Here is a 17,373-nt window from a genome sequence, read left to right on the forward strand (position 1 = left end):
GTGCTGACCTTTAAAGCCCTAAATGGCCTTGACACTGTATATCTTAAGAAGGGTCTCTACCCCCATCATTCAGCCCGGACACTGAAGTCCAGCTCCAAGGGCCTTCTGGCAGTTTCCTTACTGCGAGAAGTGAGGTTACAGAGAACCAGGCAGAGGGCCTTCTCGGTAGTGGTGCCTGCCCGGTGAAATGCCCTTCATCAGATGTCAAACAGATAAGCAACTATACAACTTTCTGGAGACATCTGAAGGCAGCCCTGTATTGGGAAGTTTTTAATGTTTGATATCTCACTGTGTTTTTCTATTATGATGGAAGCCACCCAGAGTGGCTGGGGCTGTGTAATCATCATCATCACTGTAAATAAAATAAACGTCAGCTACATCAGATGTTTTTCACCACAGGACTAAGGCTCCAATCATATACATGATTACATGCAGTAAGTCCCATTAAGCTCAGATAGACTAAAAGAAAATACAGTTGGCAGCAAATATAATCTATAGAACACTCTTCATATGTAGTAAACTAAGGGAGAAGATAAGTGAATTAAAGATTATATTGCTGTAAACTCTTGTTTAGTGCATACAAATTACAACTCATTGAAACACTTAAAAATCCTTTACATTTCCCCAAGAATTCAATTGGGTGAGTTATTCTAAGAAGGCAACATCTCTCAAGAGGCTATTCTAAAACAAGGCTTTGTATACAACTCAAGCTCAACTCATTTGGAATATCGGCTTTTAACACAGTGGGAACAACATGCTAATTTAGCCATCAAATGTTAAGTTGACTTTTTCATTTGGAATTTACTATGGTGATTATTGCACCAAATGGATTCTTTAAAGCATTAAAAATATTATTGAAGCATCACATGTGGGTTAATTCTGTGTTTTTCTTAACTGCTTGCACCTTGTTATCAATGATGGCTCTGTTGGATCCTATATGGCAGCTGTATACCATTGTAGTATTCCTAGACATAGGTAGTACTGAGTGTCTTTCGTTCCTTGTAGTCTGTATCTTTCGGTGAGAACATGCTAGTACGCATGCAGATTTAATCAAGTTCTGTCACAAAATAAACAAGTTTTCTGTCATTTCCCCATGCAAGCCTACAGGTAGACCTAAGAAATTCAGGTGCTCAGAAGCAAGGTTTTGATTCAGATCAGAAGCATAACAGGTTGTGCCCAAAGCCATAAAAGTTGAACTGGCCCACTTTTCGTAGCTCAAAACATTATTCTGTAAGTTTCTCAGGCATAATGCTAAATCAGCTGCCAAAAAGTTAGTACAAAGGTCTGGGCTCGTCTCTCTAAGACTATACAATCAAAAACAAACAGTGCATGCAACAGATATTCTCTGCTCTATACCACTGGTAACCCATGAATGCTAAGTGTAGAAAAGTATAATAATGACCCTTTTTTCTTTCCTACTAAAAAGGAGTAAATCTTCCAGCCACTATTGTGCAAGACAAAAAGCATGAGAATAATAGCTCCCCCACACTTTCAGACAACAAGCTCTGTTGTATAGACGTATTAAATCCTGGAGGCATGTATTTTACAGGGGACATGTCTAGCTTGGAGCAAACTTTGAGGAATCTGTCAGATATGTGGTAATTTGAAATTCTTTGCAGGTTTCTGAGGGATGGGAAAACAAAGAGCAATGAGGGTCCCCCCCCCTTTTAAAAAAGAATTCATTACAGCACCTTCTCTGCAAATATCCCATTTCCTCTCTAGGCCAATGCACTATTTCAATTTTGGCTAAGGCATTTATTTTTAGGAGAAGAGGCTAGATATTAAAAGCGAAAAGCACATTCAACCGTTTCCCTGGAATGCAGCTCTTAAAAAAAAGCAGCATTCTAATGTTTTCAGTGATTTTTTTATAGGTGCTTGAAGATTTCTTAGCTGTAACACCTGAAGGCAAAAATTAATGATAAAACTACGGGGTTGGTATACAACGAAAAGAGAAGAAGAAACTACATTTACGCTGACATTTAAATAACTGAGTGTGTGATTTCCCCCCCCAGACCGAGTCTCAGTTGTAGAAAATGTATCTTGATGGGGTGGTGGTGGTGGTATTAGGTCAGGCTTCCTCAAACTCGGCCCTCCAGATGTTTTGGGACTACAACTCCCATCATCCCTAGCTAACAGGACCAGTGGTCAGGGATGATGGGAGTTGTAGTCCCAAAACATCTGGAGAGCCAAGTTTGCCTATGCCTGTATTAGATTGTTGGGGGAAAGCCAAATAAAGAACTTATTTATGTACGCTACAACAGCGGAAAGAGTCTTGATAGCAGAAGGATGGAAGAATGAGGAAATCCCAACGAAAGAACATTGGCAAGAAAAATTGATGAGCTACGCAGAACTGGCTAAATTGACATACAAACTGCGGGACAAGGATAACTGTGACTTTAAGGAAGAAGGGGAGCTTTTTACAAATTATCTTAAAAGACAACAAAATGAACTGGACTCCTTGGCAGGGTTTGAATAAACATACACAAATTTATTGGTTGATAACATGATAGATAGATAATGTAAGGCTATGTACAATTTTATAACATGCAGAGAATAGTATGTGCTGAGAAATCAGAGAGTGGAGCTGAGGGAAGTCTCTGTGGGGGGGGAGGGTTTGATGAGGTGTGTGAAAAAAGGAAAAAATCATAATGAATATGATATGTTTTGAAATTTTGAAATTTTATTATGCTGAAATTGTTAATGAAATATTATTTTTATTAATAATATTTTTATTATGGGGTGGGAGGGTGGGTTTTTCTTTTTTGGGGAGGGGGAGGGAAAAATGGGGGGATGAGGATGATGTATTTTAGATAAATTGTTACGGTGGAATTCCTAATATATATATATTTTTAAAAAAATATTTATTTTTTTAAAAATAGATTGTTGGGGAAAAGCCCACTCTAGGAGTCACACTCTCTCTGAAGAAACAACTTTGCATCTTCTTCCTTTTGGGTGGGTGGGGGGGGCTGGACTTGGTTGACTCTTGGGCTCCCAGATAGCAGCTATGAACTTAAATGTTGGTTCTTCTCTTGCAGCATGTCGGTCAGGATTCTTTAAAGACTCGCCACAGAGTCAGATGTGCACGAAATGCCCTCCACACAGTTACACACGCGAAGAAGCGTCAACTTCCTGTGTTTGTGAAGAGCACTATTTCCGAAAGGAATCGGACCCACCTACGATGGCCTGCACAAGTGAGTCAACTTGCACTTAATCAGTTAAAGTGCTCGTTTTACAAGCGACGTGTTAAATGACGATTGTGATAATTGAGAACGCAAGTACCTGCTTACACTGAGTCAGACCATTGGTCCATCTGCCCCGAATTGAAATGGAAGTGGTTCCCCAGGATGTCAGATGGAGGTCTAGATATGGTCAAGGGGGAAAGGAGTTTGGGCAGAGGAAGGGGCAAAATCAGACCCCCTGTCGCTCCCATTTCTTTTCATATTCTTCTTTGTTGCCTTACATTTTCCTATAGTTGTGCTTGCAGTCATTACATCATTGTTCTGCAGATGCTGTCAGAGGTTGTTCTGGTGGGGTGGCAGGACAATTCTGGGCCATGCTTTGAATAGTTAGGGTGTTGCGTGTGGAAAGAACACGTATGGCAAAAGGAAGCTTCCACACTCCCTTGAGTTATAGGAAATTCATATGGTCAGTGTTGGTTTCCATAGGAAGAAAAACTACTAGAGTGTTGTTCTAGAGTGTTGTGATAATACCTGATTCTTTACCTACAAAGAAATTGACCACAAGGAAGCAGGCAGACACCATCTGTTCCCCACATGCAAGACACTGCTCAGTCCCCATCTCATTTTTTTTCCAGATAGCTGCAAAACTCAAGATTTCTATCCCCTGCATGCCTTATTCCTATGCTACTAACATGTTCCTTAAAATATATACATACTGTATCTCCACTCAGAAAGCCACCAGTCATAAAAACCCACCAATGCCTGTTAAACATATTTAGCTATGAAATATACCAAGACTGGAGAACAGATCCCTTCATACTGTGCAGTACAGTAGCATTCCTTTAACAACATATTCATTCAGTTCTCAGTGCCTTCTTTTACCCTTCTAACCAGCTCCTTAGCTCAAGAGAACTGGCTTCCATGGCTCTCAGCTGTCAGTTATTTGCAGTACCGCCTGAGTATTAGGGTGAATGCCTTGAGTGCTTTGTGCTCTTGTTTGAGTATAGGGGACAAAGTTAATATAGCTGTTTGGGAAGATGATGGCTCAGAGGAAGAAGATAAGAGAAACGTTTTGAATGCTGGCTACTCAGGAGAGAGTTAGGAGCTGCCTGGTATTCTGCAGCTTGTTGTATTGTAAGGGTTTGTAGCTTTCGGGGAAGCGGGAGAGAGAGAGAGAGAGAGAGAGAGAGAGAGAGAGAGAGAGAGAGAGAGAGAGAATAGGTCGGAACAGAAAGCTCCTTTTATGCAAGGCATTCTTTATGCTTTGCTCACACAAAGGCTCTACACCAGGGGTTGGCAAACTAAGGTCTGCGGGCCAGATCAGGCCCAATTGCCTTCAGGATCCGGCCCGTGGACTGTCTGTGGATCGGTGTGGGGATTCTGTTTGTTCAGGCTACACCATTCCCCCCCACGCCATTCCAGTCCCCTCCACACACCACGGTGGCGCCTCCTCCCTCCCTCCTCCTGGCTTCTCCTCGCCCTGCCTAGAGGAGGAAGGGGGCTGGGCTAAGCTGGCTGAGCGCCATTTTAAGCAACCCCTCTCTGGAGCCAGCCCTTTCACGCCACTCATCTTCCCTCCATCGCCGCTGCCCTGGTGCTCCTGTGGGCCAGAGAGCGGAGCGGACGAGCTCGCTCTGCGTACCCAGGAGAAGCAGCTGTGGCGACGGCGGCCCCTGGGAAGGTGAGCGCAGCAGCTGGGGCTGGCAGTGGGGAGGAGGATTACTTGCCCCCCTTGCCTCTTCTTCCAGCCCCCCCCATGCTGCTTCTCTAGCCCACCACAAAGTCTGAGGGGTAGTGGACTGGCCCACGGCTAAAAAAATTTGCCGACCCCTGCTCTACACTTTGAAGGAGCTCTTTGTACTACTCCCAACAGCCATACCTTGAGTATGGACATCTGCAACAGGGGAACCTGAATGCTTAGACCTCTATACATCCAGAACCCTGCACAGTCGAGGTTCCAGACATCTGTTTATATGCTAAGTTTCCCCACTACATACCTCTATACAGTCATACCTTGGGTTAAAGACGCTTCAGGTTGCGTTTTTTCGGGTTACGGACTGCCGAAACCTGGAAGTAGCGGAATGCGTTACTTCTGGGTTTTGGCGGTCGCGCATGTGCAGAAGCGCTAAATTTCACTTTGCAACCCGCTCATGCGCAGACGCGCCACTGTGGGTTGTGAACGCTGCGGGTTGCGAATGTGCATCCCGCATGGATCATGTTCACAACCCGAGCATCCACTGTATATTCAGCACATGGCCAGGACTAACACAAACTTGCGGGTGGGCTTTGCAGTCCTGCAGTTTCAGGGTGGCTTTTTTTTTATAAACTAGCTCCTGGGAGCCCTGTGGAAGCTGCCTTATAATAAAACTAAGAAGAGGAGCAACTGCCGCCCTCTCAAATGGCACATTTTATATCTGTCAGCAGTGAGGGAGCCCTTCCTGTTTGGACTTTCTCCTGCAAACATTTATTTTGAAGCTCCGATTTAGAATCTGTCAGGGTCCATTCATGCAGGACAAGGGAATATCTTGAATTTGCCTCTATGCTGCAGAAACCAGGCAAGAAAGCTGGGCCGGTGGGGGACACAGTCATCCCAGGGGAAAATGAACTGTGTTCATAGACCATACAATAATATATGACTCATCATAACTAGGAGAGAGATAAACATTGCGGCCAAACCCTTGAATGCAGAAAAACTCTTGGTCATTTTCCTGCCAGCTGTTCGCTGACTTAAAAACATGATGTTTTAAGAAAAAGTTGTTTTACTCATTTGTTGGAACCCTGCTGTTCCTTCAAAAGCAGCGTACGGACATGGAACCAGTTTTTAGAGAAAGTGATGGACGTGATGTTGCAAACAGCATCTTAGAATCACAAAATCAGAGAACTGTAAAGCTGGAAGGGACCCTGACTGCAATGCAGGAATCTCAATAAATTTTTACTTTAAGAGAAATTTGCATTTGTGGACAGGGAGGAGGAATGGAATAGGTGGGAGAGCATCAGAGAACTCTTTGTTGAAGATGCTTATGTGGCGCTGTGGTGTATACACACTTTATTTGTATATTACTTTTCTGAATACACTGCAATCACAGCAGTTCACAACAAAGCATGACAAATAAACACATTTTCCAATGTTTACGTTCTAATGTGTCGCTGCCCATAATGCTTCCGTATAAAAGACAACTCAAAGCAGTTTCATAATATCAAAACACATAATCAAATAACCTCCATATCAAAACAATTTGTCAATTATTGCTTTTTGCTTTGTCTTGAGCTCCGCTTTTGGTTCTAAGCCTGCATCAGACACTGTGCACACACTTCCAAAAAACATTTCCCCAACCCTGGGGGCTGAAATAACACTTTGTTTGGCAAAATAAATAAATAAAATGGATCCTCTCTAAAGCTGCATACTGTGAAACTTGTGTTAGTATTGTGTTAAAATTAGTTTCACTTTGGTTCCAGTGGGACATGTTAGTAATGACTTATTTAATCCCATTGATTTTAATTGGTCTGTGCTAAATATGACTAAGACTAGATCCATTCTAATAATAATAATAATAATAATAATAATAATAATAATAATTTATTATTTGTACCCCACCCATCTGGCTGGGTTTCCAACAAAGATGAAAGATACACTAAAATGTCACATATTAAAAACTTCCCTGAACAGGGCTGCCTTCAGATGTCTTCTGAATGTCAGGTAGATGTTTATCGCTTTGACATCTGATGGGAGGGCGTTCCACAGGGCGGGCGCCACTACCGAGAAGGCCCTCTGCCTGGTTCCCTGTAACTTGGCCTCTCGCAGTGAGGGAACCGCCAGAAGGCCCTCGGTGCTGGACCTCAGTGTCTGGGTAGAACGATGGGGGTGGAGACGCTCCTTCAGATATACTGGACCGAGGCCGTTTAGGGCTTTAAAGGTCAGCACCAACACTTTGAATTGTGCTCGGAAACGTACTGGGAGCCAATGTAGGTCTTTCAAGACCGGTGTTATATGGTCTCGGCGGCCGCTCAAAACTAAGTCCAACTATGTCTAGATAAAGCCCATAGTGTCCTTTTTAAAAAAAGCTAAGGAATAAGACATTGGAAGCCCATGTGGAAAAGTAAGAGAAGTTAGTTTAATCGAGATGGTGGTGGTGAGGGAGTAGCCTTAGTGCATTTTAAAAGAGAGAGAGAACACAGGGATAGGAGCTTACTAGAGATCTTCCTTCTTTTTGCAAAAGGTGATACATTACAGAAATGTTGAGAAGAGTGAGGATGTGGGGCTTGGCATTAGTATGTGTCTGGTGAGAGAAGGAGAATTGCAAGACAATAATTTCCTTTATGCTGATTGTAGGAGACGTAATGGAAGACAGAAAAGTATATTTTTTTTAGTCACAGAACTGATTGTGGGGGAAACTGTGATTTATATAATAGGAAATATGTATGGAATTCAATCTTTGTAATGTAATGTAATGTAGTTTGAGACTGTTCGTAAATACAAATGCTCTAGCTTCTATTTTCACCTCTAAATGATGACAGTGCAGCTGAAGAAAATGCTCACTGAACATTCACAATCTACTACTGGTGGCTATTTAGGATAATTTTCCTCCCCTCTATTTTTCCCCCTCACTGCCCATGGTGTTATTTGCCCACATTGCCATTCAATCTACTTGGCCGTAATGGCCAATTTTATTTATATTTATGGATGTTTGCTACATCAGCTAGAATAATCTGGGGGAGATGAGGGGGGTACCGAGTTAGATTGAGTTGGTGATGAGGGCAAATGAGGGTAAGAACAGTGAGGGCAGAGGAAGAAAGAAGAACATGGTCAAAAGGAGAAACAGTATTGGTCCATCCCATCCCTAATGTGTAATCTTTGCTCTTCCAGAGGCATTTTACAGATTTTATGTGCATTTCTTATTTGTTTATGTAATGGTTCCCTATTCCAAAACACGAGTGCAGTGAATGGAAAACTTGTGCACTTCCTACAACTCCATTTATAAACCATGATATAGTTTTAATTCTATTGGTGTTTAAATGTTTTTATAAATTATTATGTTTGCTGTGTTTTTAGCTGTTCTTATTTTATCTGTAAGCCGACTTGAGTCCCTATCAAGAAGATAAATAATTCTCCCCCCCACCACCACCACCCCAGGGACAATTTAACACTAATTCATAGGGGGATCTCTCCCCTCCCCCCCCAGTGTATAAACGCAATAAAGGAAATTTCACCTGCTGAAGTTCTTCCTATCAAGCAGCTGTTCAATAATTACTTTTGTTAGATGATTCCTTCTTGTGTGGGGCTGTCAGAACTGAGTCCCTGGGGCTTTATCACATCCTTTGGTTTCCCTTATGTGATCTGTGCCACCCTGAGTACCTTCCCCGAAATTATTGCATTATCTTCGGGTTAGGGAGCTCATGTCCTTATCTGTTGCAGCATCTATGTCTCCTATTTTAGCTTACAGCACAGAAGCAGGGAGAGTGGAAGAGAGCTGAGTGCAGGATGTTGGAAAACAGTGAAGTGTGTTGATTTGCTTGTTTGTACGGCCGAGAAGGAGGGACGCGGGTGGCGCTGTGGGTTAAACCACAGAGCCTAGGACTTGCCGATCAGAAGGTCGGCGGTTCGAATCCCCGCGACGGGGTGAGCTCCCATTGCTCGGTCCCTGCTCCTGCCAACCTAGCAGTTCAAAAGCACCTCAAAGGGCAGGTAGATAAATAGGTACCACTCTGGAGGGAAGGTAAACGGCGTTTCTGTGTGCTGTTCTGGCCACATGACCCGGAAGCTGTACACCGGCTCCCTCGGCCAATAAAGCAAGATGAGCACCGCAACCCCAGAGTCAGCCACGACTGGACGTAATGGTCAGGGGTCCCTTTACTTTTACCTTTATGGCCGAGAAGCAAGAGTGTGAGAAGAGCAGTGGTGGCCGCCCATGGCCAGTTCAGGAACAGAATGGTTTAGGCTTGCAGAAAGGTGCAGAAAGTGGACATCAGTTGGCATGTGACCTCAAACAGGGGCAGGAAAGAGAGTGGCTTAGATACGGGGAGCTGCTCAAGTTCAGCAGAGGTGGCAGTGGGATTTGGGGAGGCAAATGGTGAGGAACATTTTTAGAAAATAATTTGTTCTGCTATTCTTTCTGCTTTCCCCAATCAACCCCAGCTTCCTATGTCCCCTGGACATCAGCTAGGTACAAAGTTTGGATCCCGCTGCCTTCCGAACACATTTGGATTTTGACACTCTGAGCTAGCCCAGTCAGATATATCTGGGAGTCCATATGTAGAAATGAAAGTAATAGCCACTCCCTGTTCTCACTGGCACCTACCCAAGCCCAGTAGCACCTGGTACAGTGGGACCTTGTTTCTCGGATTTAATCCGTTCCGGGAGTCTGTTCAACTCTTGAAACCATTCAGAAACCAAGGCGTGACTTCCAATTGGCTGCAGGAGCTTCCTGCAATCAAGTGGAAGCCACATCAGACATTCGGCTTCCGAAAAACGTTGCAAACCAGAACACTTACTTCCAGGTTTGCGGTGTTCGGGAGCCAAGCCGTTTGAGAACCAAGATACCACTGTATTCTGTTGCATAATGCTCTGGCATATTGTGGTTCTATTTGGCTGGCCTAATAGCTGTCATGTTAGCTTTATTCTCCATTAATTTGTCTTCTGTTCTTTAAAAAACAAACAAACACCTATACTAGGGCCACTGCAACATCACCTGGCAGTGAAATCTATGCACTGAAAAAAGTAATACATTTTGTCACTGCATAACCTACTGCCAGTCAACTTCACTGGGTAAAATGTGTGGACTGAATGTACAATATGGCAACATCAGGCTGGATTTGTTTGCGTATGTGCACAAACAAGGCACATGCTATTCTGTTGGAAACTGCTCCCAATCTCTGCAGGAATGCCAGGTTTTCTGCAGTCTGAGTGAGAGCCAAACTAGACCCCATCCACAGATTTAGCTAGGGTTTAAAGGCACTCTACTATTTCCACCAGGTTTTGGTCCAAACTCAGGTCTTCGAGCCTGCTTTTTACATGCCCACCCTCTGTAGTCCTCAACCACCCATGGAAGGATTCTGTGCTCAGTGAAAAATCATGCTATCTATGCCTTCTCTTGTCAGAGGTCAGCTCAGCACCCGGGAGTTTTCTTAAAATACATGCAGCATGCTGCCATTTATGAAGAGCAGGTGTGTTCTGGTTTCTTTGCAAGAAGCAACCTTTAGAGTGGTAGCACAATCTTTTCCCAACCCCTGTTTCCATATACACTAGTGGCCAAGGTTGTGGAAACCTTTGGGTAAAAAGTGTATTTCTGAGGTTTGATGGCTCATAACACCACTTCCTTTTGGAGTAATACCATAATATTATATATCAGTGGAAAAATAATTTAATGAAGAATGTAATGCCTCAAGGTATGTTCAATTAGCTGTATTCTATCAGAAGTTATAGCCAAATAACCAGAAAAAGGCAGCACAACAGGTTGATATGGAGTAGCTTTCCTTCATTTGAATGTAGCCAATGAGCATGAGTGTTTAGAGAGTCAATCAGGTGTTATGAGCCATCACACCTCAGAAATACACTTTCCCCAAAAGGTTTCCACAATCTTGGCCACTAGTGTAATTGCAGAGAAGCCTGCCTGCTTAAACATCCCTTAATGGCGGGCAATGCTCTGTCTCTGCCTTTGCCATTTAAGCTCTAGTACGCTACGTGAGCGTGAGTTGGCTCTCAGGGACCTTTCATGCACTGAAAGTGTGAATGTGACGAGCATCTGGTTGAGGCTGCTTATATCATACAGGGAAATCCTTCAGGGAACTGGCATGTGGTTCCCATCTGAACGTACAGTTAGTGGATACCCACGGTTTGCTACAATGAAGAGCTTTTATGAGCATCTGCTCTACACTTGGACCATTTTCTGTGGGACAGCAAAGTGGCAGAAGCTGTCAGCTGGTCCCCAATGAAGATTAGACAGCTTTCCCTTTCTCTTTTGTGCAAATCAGGTGACAAACTTGACAGGAAGGAGGTAACAAGGTTAGATCAGATTTAACTCTACTCACCCAGCAGGCAATCCAGGGGTAGGCTAGCAAGGTGTCATCAAAGGCTGCAGGTCATGAATGAGTAGCTATGGCATTGCATTAAATGAATGCTACATACGGACACAGGTGGCACTGTGGTCTAAACCACAGAGCCTAGGGCTTGCCGATCAGAAGGTCGGCAGTTCGAATCCCTGCGACGGGGTGAGCTCCTGTTGTTCGGTCCCAGCTCCTGCCCACCTAGCAGTTCGAAAGCACGTCAAAGTGCAAGTAGATAAATAGGTACCGCTGCAGCGGGAAGGTAAATGGCGTTTCCATGCACTGCTCTGGTTCACCAGAAGCAGCTTAGTCATGCTGGCCACATGACCCAGAAGCTGTACGCCGGCTCCCTCGGCCAGTAAAGTGAGATTAGTGCCGCAACCCCAGAGTCGTCTGCGACTTTACCTAACGGTCAGGGGTCCCTTTACCTTTACCTTTTTACATTTCATACAGGATTGGTCTGCATACAGTAGATCTCAAACATGCTATTGACAGAGATTCTACCCTCCCAACATATGTCTAAAGTGAAAGTATGAAGAATTCTAAAATGATATACCTTAGTTTGGATATGTGTGCTATGGAACCATAGGATGACCTCAGTTTGTTCCTGTTGCCCCCTTAACAATAGGCATCACTGACACCATTGTTAAAAAATCTGCTTTTGCTGCCCGTCTACTACTGAGCCAGGTTCAAGGTCCTTGCATTAATTTACAAAGCCCAGAACAACTTAGGTCCAGGGCACCTCAGGCACTGTTTAAACCCTTATATCCCAGCTTGATCACTGAGATTATCTGCTGGAGTAGTGTTGTCAGTTCCTTGCGTTGGAAAGGCTCCTCTGACAATTGCAAGAAACCGAACTTACAGTGTCAATGGCACAGTCATGTGGAATCCTCTGCTGATAGAGATTCTGCAGGCGCCTTCTGTTTCAACATTTATGCACATCCTGAAAACTTTTCTATTCCATCAGGGTTATTCGGGCAGTGAAGAACACATCTTTCCATCATTGCTAGCTGATTTCTGATTTTAACTTTTTCAATTTTTGTTTAAACGGATGGTTTCATAGATAATTGCTGCATGCTGCTCTGATATTTCTAACAAACAGTGGTGAGAATTAATTATATATTTATTGCAAATATATAAAGCAGGGGTGGGCTGCATTCCAATGTCAGGCTGCTGACATAGCTCTGCTGCCTGTTGGTTGCGAGGATTCTTACAAAGACTCCGGCATGTCACTTGTTTCGTTGAGATAAGCAAGAATCCATTCTCAGGATAGCTTCAACACAGTTTGGTTATGCCTTCACCACTGAGAGAATCTGACTGTGCACTCTTTATTCGAAAATGTAAAGCAGCTTAGTGGAACACCCACCAAGATAATCTTAGACAAGTCTTCCCCAGTTTTGTACCCTCTAGAAGTTTTTAACTAAGACTCCCATCAGCCCCAGCTAGTTGGCCATGCTGGCTGGGACTGATGGGAGATATAGTCCACACTACTGGAGAGCATCAGGTTGAAAAACGCCTGTCTTAGATGGACGGCTGCCTGATATAACATGTATTTCATGCTTCTCGACTGAAAAGTCTGAACCAGACAACATCCCAGCTCTGCTTTATGCCCTGAGTGGGGTTTTCATTCTGTGGCCTCTGTGGGATGGAGCCAGGGCCCGTTGAAGACATTTTGGCACCTGAGGCAAGCCACGAAATGGTGACCTCACTCCCTACCCTTCCAGGGAAGAATGGTGGTTGAAGATCTGCATCAGGAACAAGGAGGGAATGATGATCTGCATTGGGAACAAAGGGGGAGTGAAGGTCTACATCGCAAACAAGGGGTAGAGGAAACCAGCAGTGTCTCCTATTTGCCAAGATGTCACCTTAGAGGGGAAATGTGAGGGACTGCCATAGAGGCAGCAGATCAGGCCCACAATGAGCATGCCACACCTGTTGCTGCTACCATGGCACTGGCATTGGAAGATCCAATCCTTGGAGGCTGGCTCTGCTGTTCTGTGGAACCTGTCACCCGACACAGTCACCTCTCCTTGCCTCACGGGTGGGCCGGCCCCGGATGGAACCCACCAGCACTTACTGCCTTCCAAAGAGCTGGGTTGGTTAGAATTTTTCCAATCCCATAGACAGTATCTAAGCAAATGGGTTGGGAGGGACTTTGAATCTGATTCTTACCATGTGTTTTTCTCACTTTACACGCCAGGACCCCCCTCTGCTCCCCGGAGTGCCATCTCAAATGTTAACGAGACTAGTGTCTTTCTGGAATGGATTCCTCCTGCTGATACTGGTGGAAGGAAAGATGTGTCTTATTATATTGCATGCAAGAAGTGCAACTGGCACTCGGGTCTCTGTGAGGAGTGTGGTGGTCATGTCAGGTACCTCCCACAACAAAGCGGCCTGAGAAACACCTCTGTGATGATGGTGGACCTGCTTGCCCACACAAACTATACCTTTGAAATTGAGGCACTGAATGGTGTGTCCGACCAGAGTCCGGCTGCGAGGCAATTTGTGTCAGTCAATGTAACCACAAACCAGGCAGGTAAGTGCAAAGTTTCGCAACGGGATAATTAGGTTCTGTGGGTGGGTTTGCCAGGCGTGGAACGGGCTGGGTTGAGCACAGCTTGAAATCGCCGAGCTTGGCTTTTGATAATGAACTTGCGTTTCCTTCCTTTTTTGTTTTTCTCTGGTTACATCACATAAATTACTAAGCCACACAATATAAGAAATGTTTCCTCTCAGGGGCCCGTTTAATAGACCATGGAGTTTCTTGTGCAGAGTATTTCTCATTCACTGTCAAATCAGTCATAAATGCAGCCATTTCCCCTTGCCGGTTAAAATCTAGATGTGTCTAAGATGCTTTTCAACAGTAGTTTGCACTTTTAAAAGATTGTTTGAAAAAGAAGGAAAGATAGGGACTTTTTAAAGTTTAGATTTGGCACTAAGAATACATTTGCAAGCTCCTAGCAGAAGACCAAGCATGATGGCTTGAGGGCAGCGTTTTCTAGAGTGTGGTCTGTGGACCATCAGTGGTCCAAAAGGTTCAGTCAGGAGGTCTTTGGCGTGTCTGTGGATTTGTGGTTGAAGAAATGAAGATGACACATCCATCACGTTGAATAGTCATGCTGATTTTTAATGTTATTTTAATGTTTGTTTTATTTCTTATGCTGCCCTTCTATTGTATTACAGTTTGAATTATATGGAATTATGGTTCTGCAACAGGTTGAAAAATAACTAAGTGCTCCTCCAAGGACATCAGCAATTCTCCATGGCAGGGAAAAGACAGGGAACCACTGCTTTAGGGTTTTTCATTTTTTTGCTATATTGCTACAGAAATTACATTGATGGGTCACTCCCCCCACTTTTTTAAATGAAGGCTTGAATCCAGATGTGCTCTTGTGCAAGTGGAGATACTTTTCCTTACAATTAAAGGTTCTTGTATAAGGAAAGGACACCAAAACCCAGCAGACAACTTTTTTTGCTTTAAGTCCATGTTGTGTGACGTCTGCGGCAACAATTTTCAGGACAGCACTGCTGCCAGAAGTCGCTCTGCTGGAGTATCTCTGCATTCAGATTTCGTTATTGAAAACATGATGATAAAAGGGAGTAGGTTGAAAGAAATCCAAATTATGTTTCATAGCTAAGATCAGATTTCTGATCAGAGTGCCTCGATATTTAAGGGCTGGTGTGGTTTTGTTCAAACCAATTTTCAGAACAAGAATGTTGTGGAGTGGGGCAACATGGCCCCAAACTGTAGTTTGGTAGTAAAATGCAGTATATTTTATTGAAGGTCATAAAAATCTGTTGTTTAGTTATGGTTACTTGGACTTCAGTATGGCCTTTGAACAAATGGCCCAAACTTGTCGGAGAAGAATTTACTGGCTCCTTACTCTCATTTAGCTATCTTTTAAGTCCATAAAACCACACAGTAGCTTTAGAACATTTCCCTTCATATTAAAATCAAGTGCAGTATACCTGGGACTGTTGCAACTGTTCGCAAAGGATTATAATATTTTGTTGTTTTTGCAAACAATCCTTTTCATTCAGTGCAGAATTATTGCCAACTTTTTCGCAATAAATATAGTCAGTAAGATTTCTCTTGTTTATAGCTGATGAATGTCCATTACAGAACAGTGGTACCTCGGGTTACATATGCTCGGGTTACAGACTCCGCTAACCCAGAAATAGTCATAGACTTAGTCATGCTGGCCACATGACCCAGAAGCTGTACGCCAGCTCCCTCTGCCAATAAAGCGAGATGAGCGCCGCAACCCCAGAGTCGGTCACGACTGGACCTAATGGTCAGGGGTCCCTTTACCTTTACCTTTAGTAGATAGTGTTAGGACAGGACTACAGGTGACACTAAACACAGAACTGCTTTGGAAAATGACAGCCTTTTCTGGAGTTCTTTGCCTCTCCAAGTAATGTTTGCTCAGATCTGCTGGGGCAGCACATCCTGTTTCACCACTTGCGGTGGCATGGAAACTGCCATCCTGCCCTGTCGTTGTCTCTGCTGCTGCCACCACCTGCTCTGCCACCATCACATCTGCCGCTGGCGGAGAAGTGCCGCACCATTGGCACCAGTTTCAGGCAAGATCGTGCCAGTTTGGGGTGAGAGCTTGCCCCAAATGGATGCAGTCTCACCCCAAATTGGAGGTGGAGGCAGGGTGCCCACAGTGTTCCCACCAGGGTGGTGGTTTCTTCAGCCTGAGGCAGCAGCCTTGCCTTGCCCAATGGCTGGACTGGCTCTGAGTTCTACACATGTCATTCTCTCCCCCACCGCATCCCTGTCAGCAGAAAACAGTGGGCAAATGCAAAGAAACACCTTAGTAAATGTGACGAAATGTACAGTGAGAAAGGGAGAACTTGGCATGGGGACTGCTGAGAGGAGTTGGGTTCCTCAGACAACCAGGTAGATGTCAGGTGAGCACTATTCTGTTTTGATCATATCTTCCCTAGAATCATAGCTGTCAACCGTCCCTTATTTGGTGGGACAGTCCCTTATCCCAACGCTGTGTCCTGCTGCTGTCCCTTATTGATGATGTCCCTTAAATTTCCCAGGTTTCAAAGGAAGCAGCTCCTCTCCCTCCCTCCCTGCCAGCTAGGGAGGAGGGAGGCTCCAACTTTGTTGCTTGGCTGTGTTGCTCACCCAACAAGGAGTCTAAGAACGACTGGGGGGGTGGAGCTTGCATGCCTTGTGCTGATCAAATCGGCCACATTGCCTGGGGACTCGCCTCTGCTCAGCGCTTCCCAGCGGAGAGGTGACGGTGGTTTTTCTTGCTGCATCCCCTTTGCCGGGTTGCTGTGCTGTGGGAACCATCGCTTGAGGCTTCGTTTGGCTGCTGGCTGGGCTTTCTGCCTTTGGCTTGGAGGGGCTCAGAAGCTGAACATACCTGTGCCTGGAAAATCCCTTATTTTGGCTGCTGATCCCTTATTTTCAAGGCTGCTGGTCCCTTATTTTCAAATCTGTAAGTTGACAGCTATGCCTAGAATACTGTGTCAAGTGCTGAGCACCCCAGTTCAAGAAAGATACTTGCAAACTAGCTTGTGTCCAGAGGAGGGGCGACAAAGATTGTGGGGACTCTGGAGACCAAGTCCTGCGAGGAAAGGTTGAAGATATGTTTAGCCTGGAGAAGAGACAATTAAGAGAAGATATGATAGCCATCTTCAAATGTTTGAATGTTCAAATGTTTGAATGACCACCTAGATGGTGGTGCTAGTCTGTTTTCTGTTGCTCCAGAAAACAAAACCAGTGGGTTTTAGTTACAAGAAAAAGGATTTGGAAGAGTTTGAGTTATCTGACAGAGAAACAGACTGCCTCAGAAAATGGCGGACTTTCCTTTGTGAGAGGTTTTTAAAGCAGAGGCTGCCTAGCCATCTATTAGGAATGCCATAGCGGTGGATGTCTGCACCAGCAGGGGATTGAACTAGATGACTTTTGAGATACTTTTCAACTCTATGATTCTTTGAAGCTCAGCAGATGGCCATGTTCATGTCGCTTTCCCCTCAGACTAGCCTACATCCCATTGTTTTTCTGAGAGTAAGATGGAATGATATACAAAGTACACCACACTAAGCTTTGCAGATAAAGTTAGATACAGTGGTGCCTCGCAAGACGAAATTAATCCGTTCCGCGAGTCTCTTCATCTTGCGATTTTTT

At 44.3% G+C, this 17,373-nt stretch overlaps 1 protein-coding gene across 10 annotated transcripts in view; it reads left to right on the forward strand.

The window, feature by feature from the left end:
* The window catches only part of EPHA5 (EPH receptor A5), a 232,952-nt gene that overhangs the window by 131,742 nt on the left and 83,837 nt on the right, over nucleotides 1–17,373 (forward strand). For 6 of the 10 annotated variants that reach the window (XM_053363669.1, XM_053363670.1, XM_053363665.1 and 3 more), the window contains exons 4-5: nucleotides 3,036–3,191; nucleotides 13,420–13,755. In XM_053363669.1, the coding sequence (XP_053219644.1) occupies nucleotides 3,036–3,191; nucleotides 13,420–13,755 (492 nt within the window). The remainder of the gene's footprint in view (nucleotides 1–3,035; nucleotides 3,192–13,419; nucleotides 13,756–17,373) is intronic. The other 4 variants (XM_053363671.1, XM_053363672.1, XM_053363673.1 and 1 more) reach the window with 1 other exon arrangement.

Source organism: Podarcis raffonei, chromosome 13 (genome assembly GCF_027172205.1).
Source record: "Podarcis raffonei isolate rPodRaf1 chromosome 13, rPodRaf1.pri, whole genome shotgun sequence".
Taxonomy (NCBI): Eukaryota; Metazoa; Chordata; class Lepidosauria; order Squamata; family Lacertidae; genus Podarcis; species Podarcis raffonei.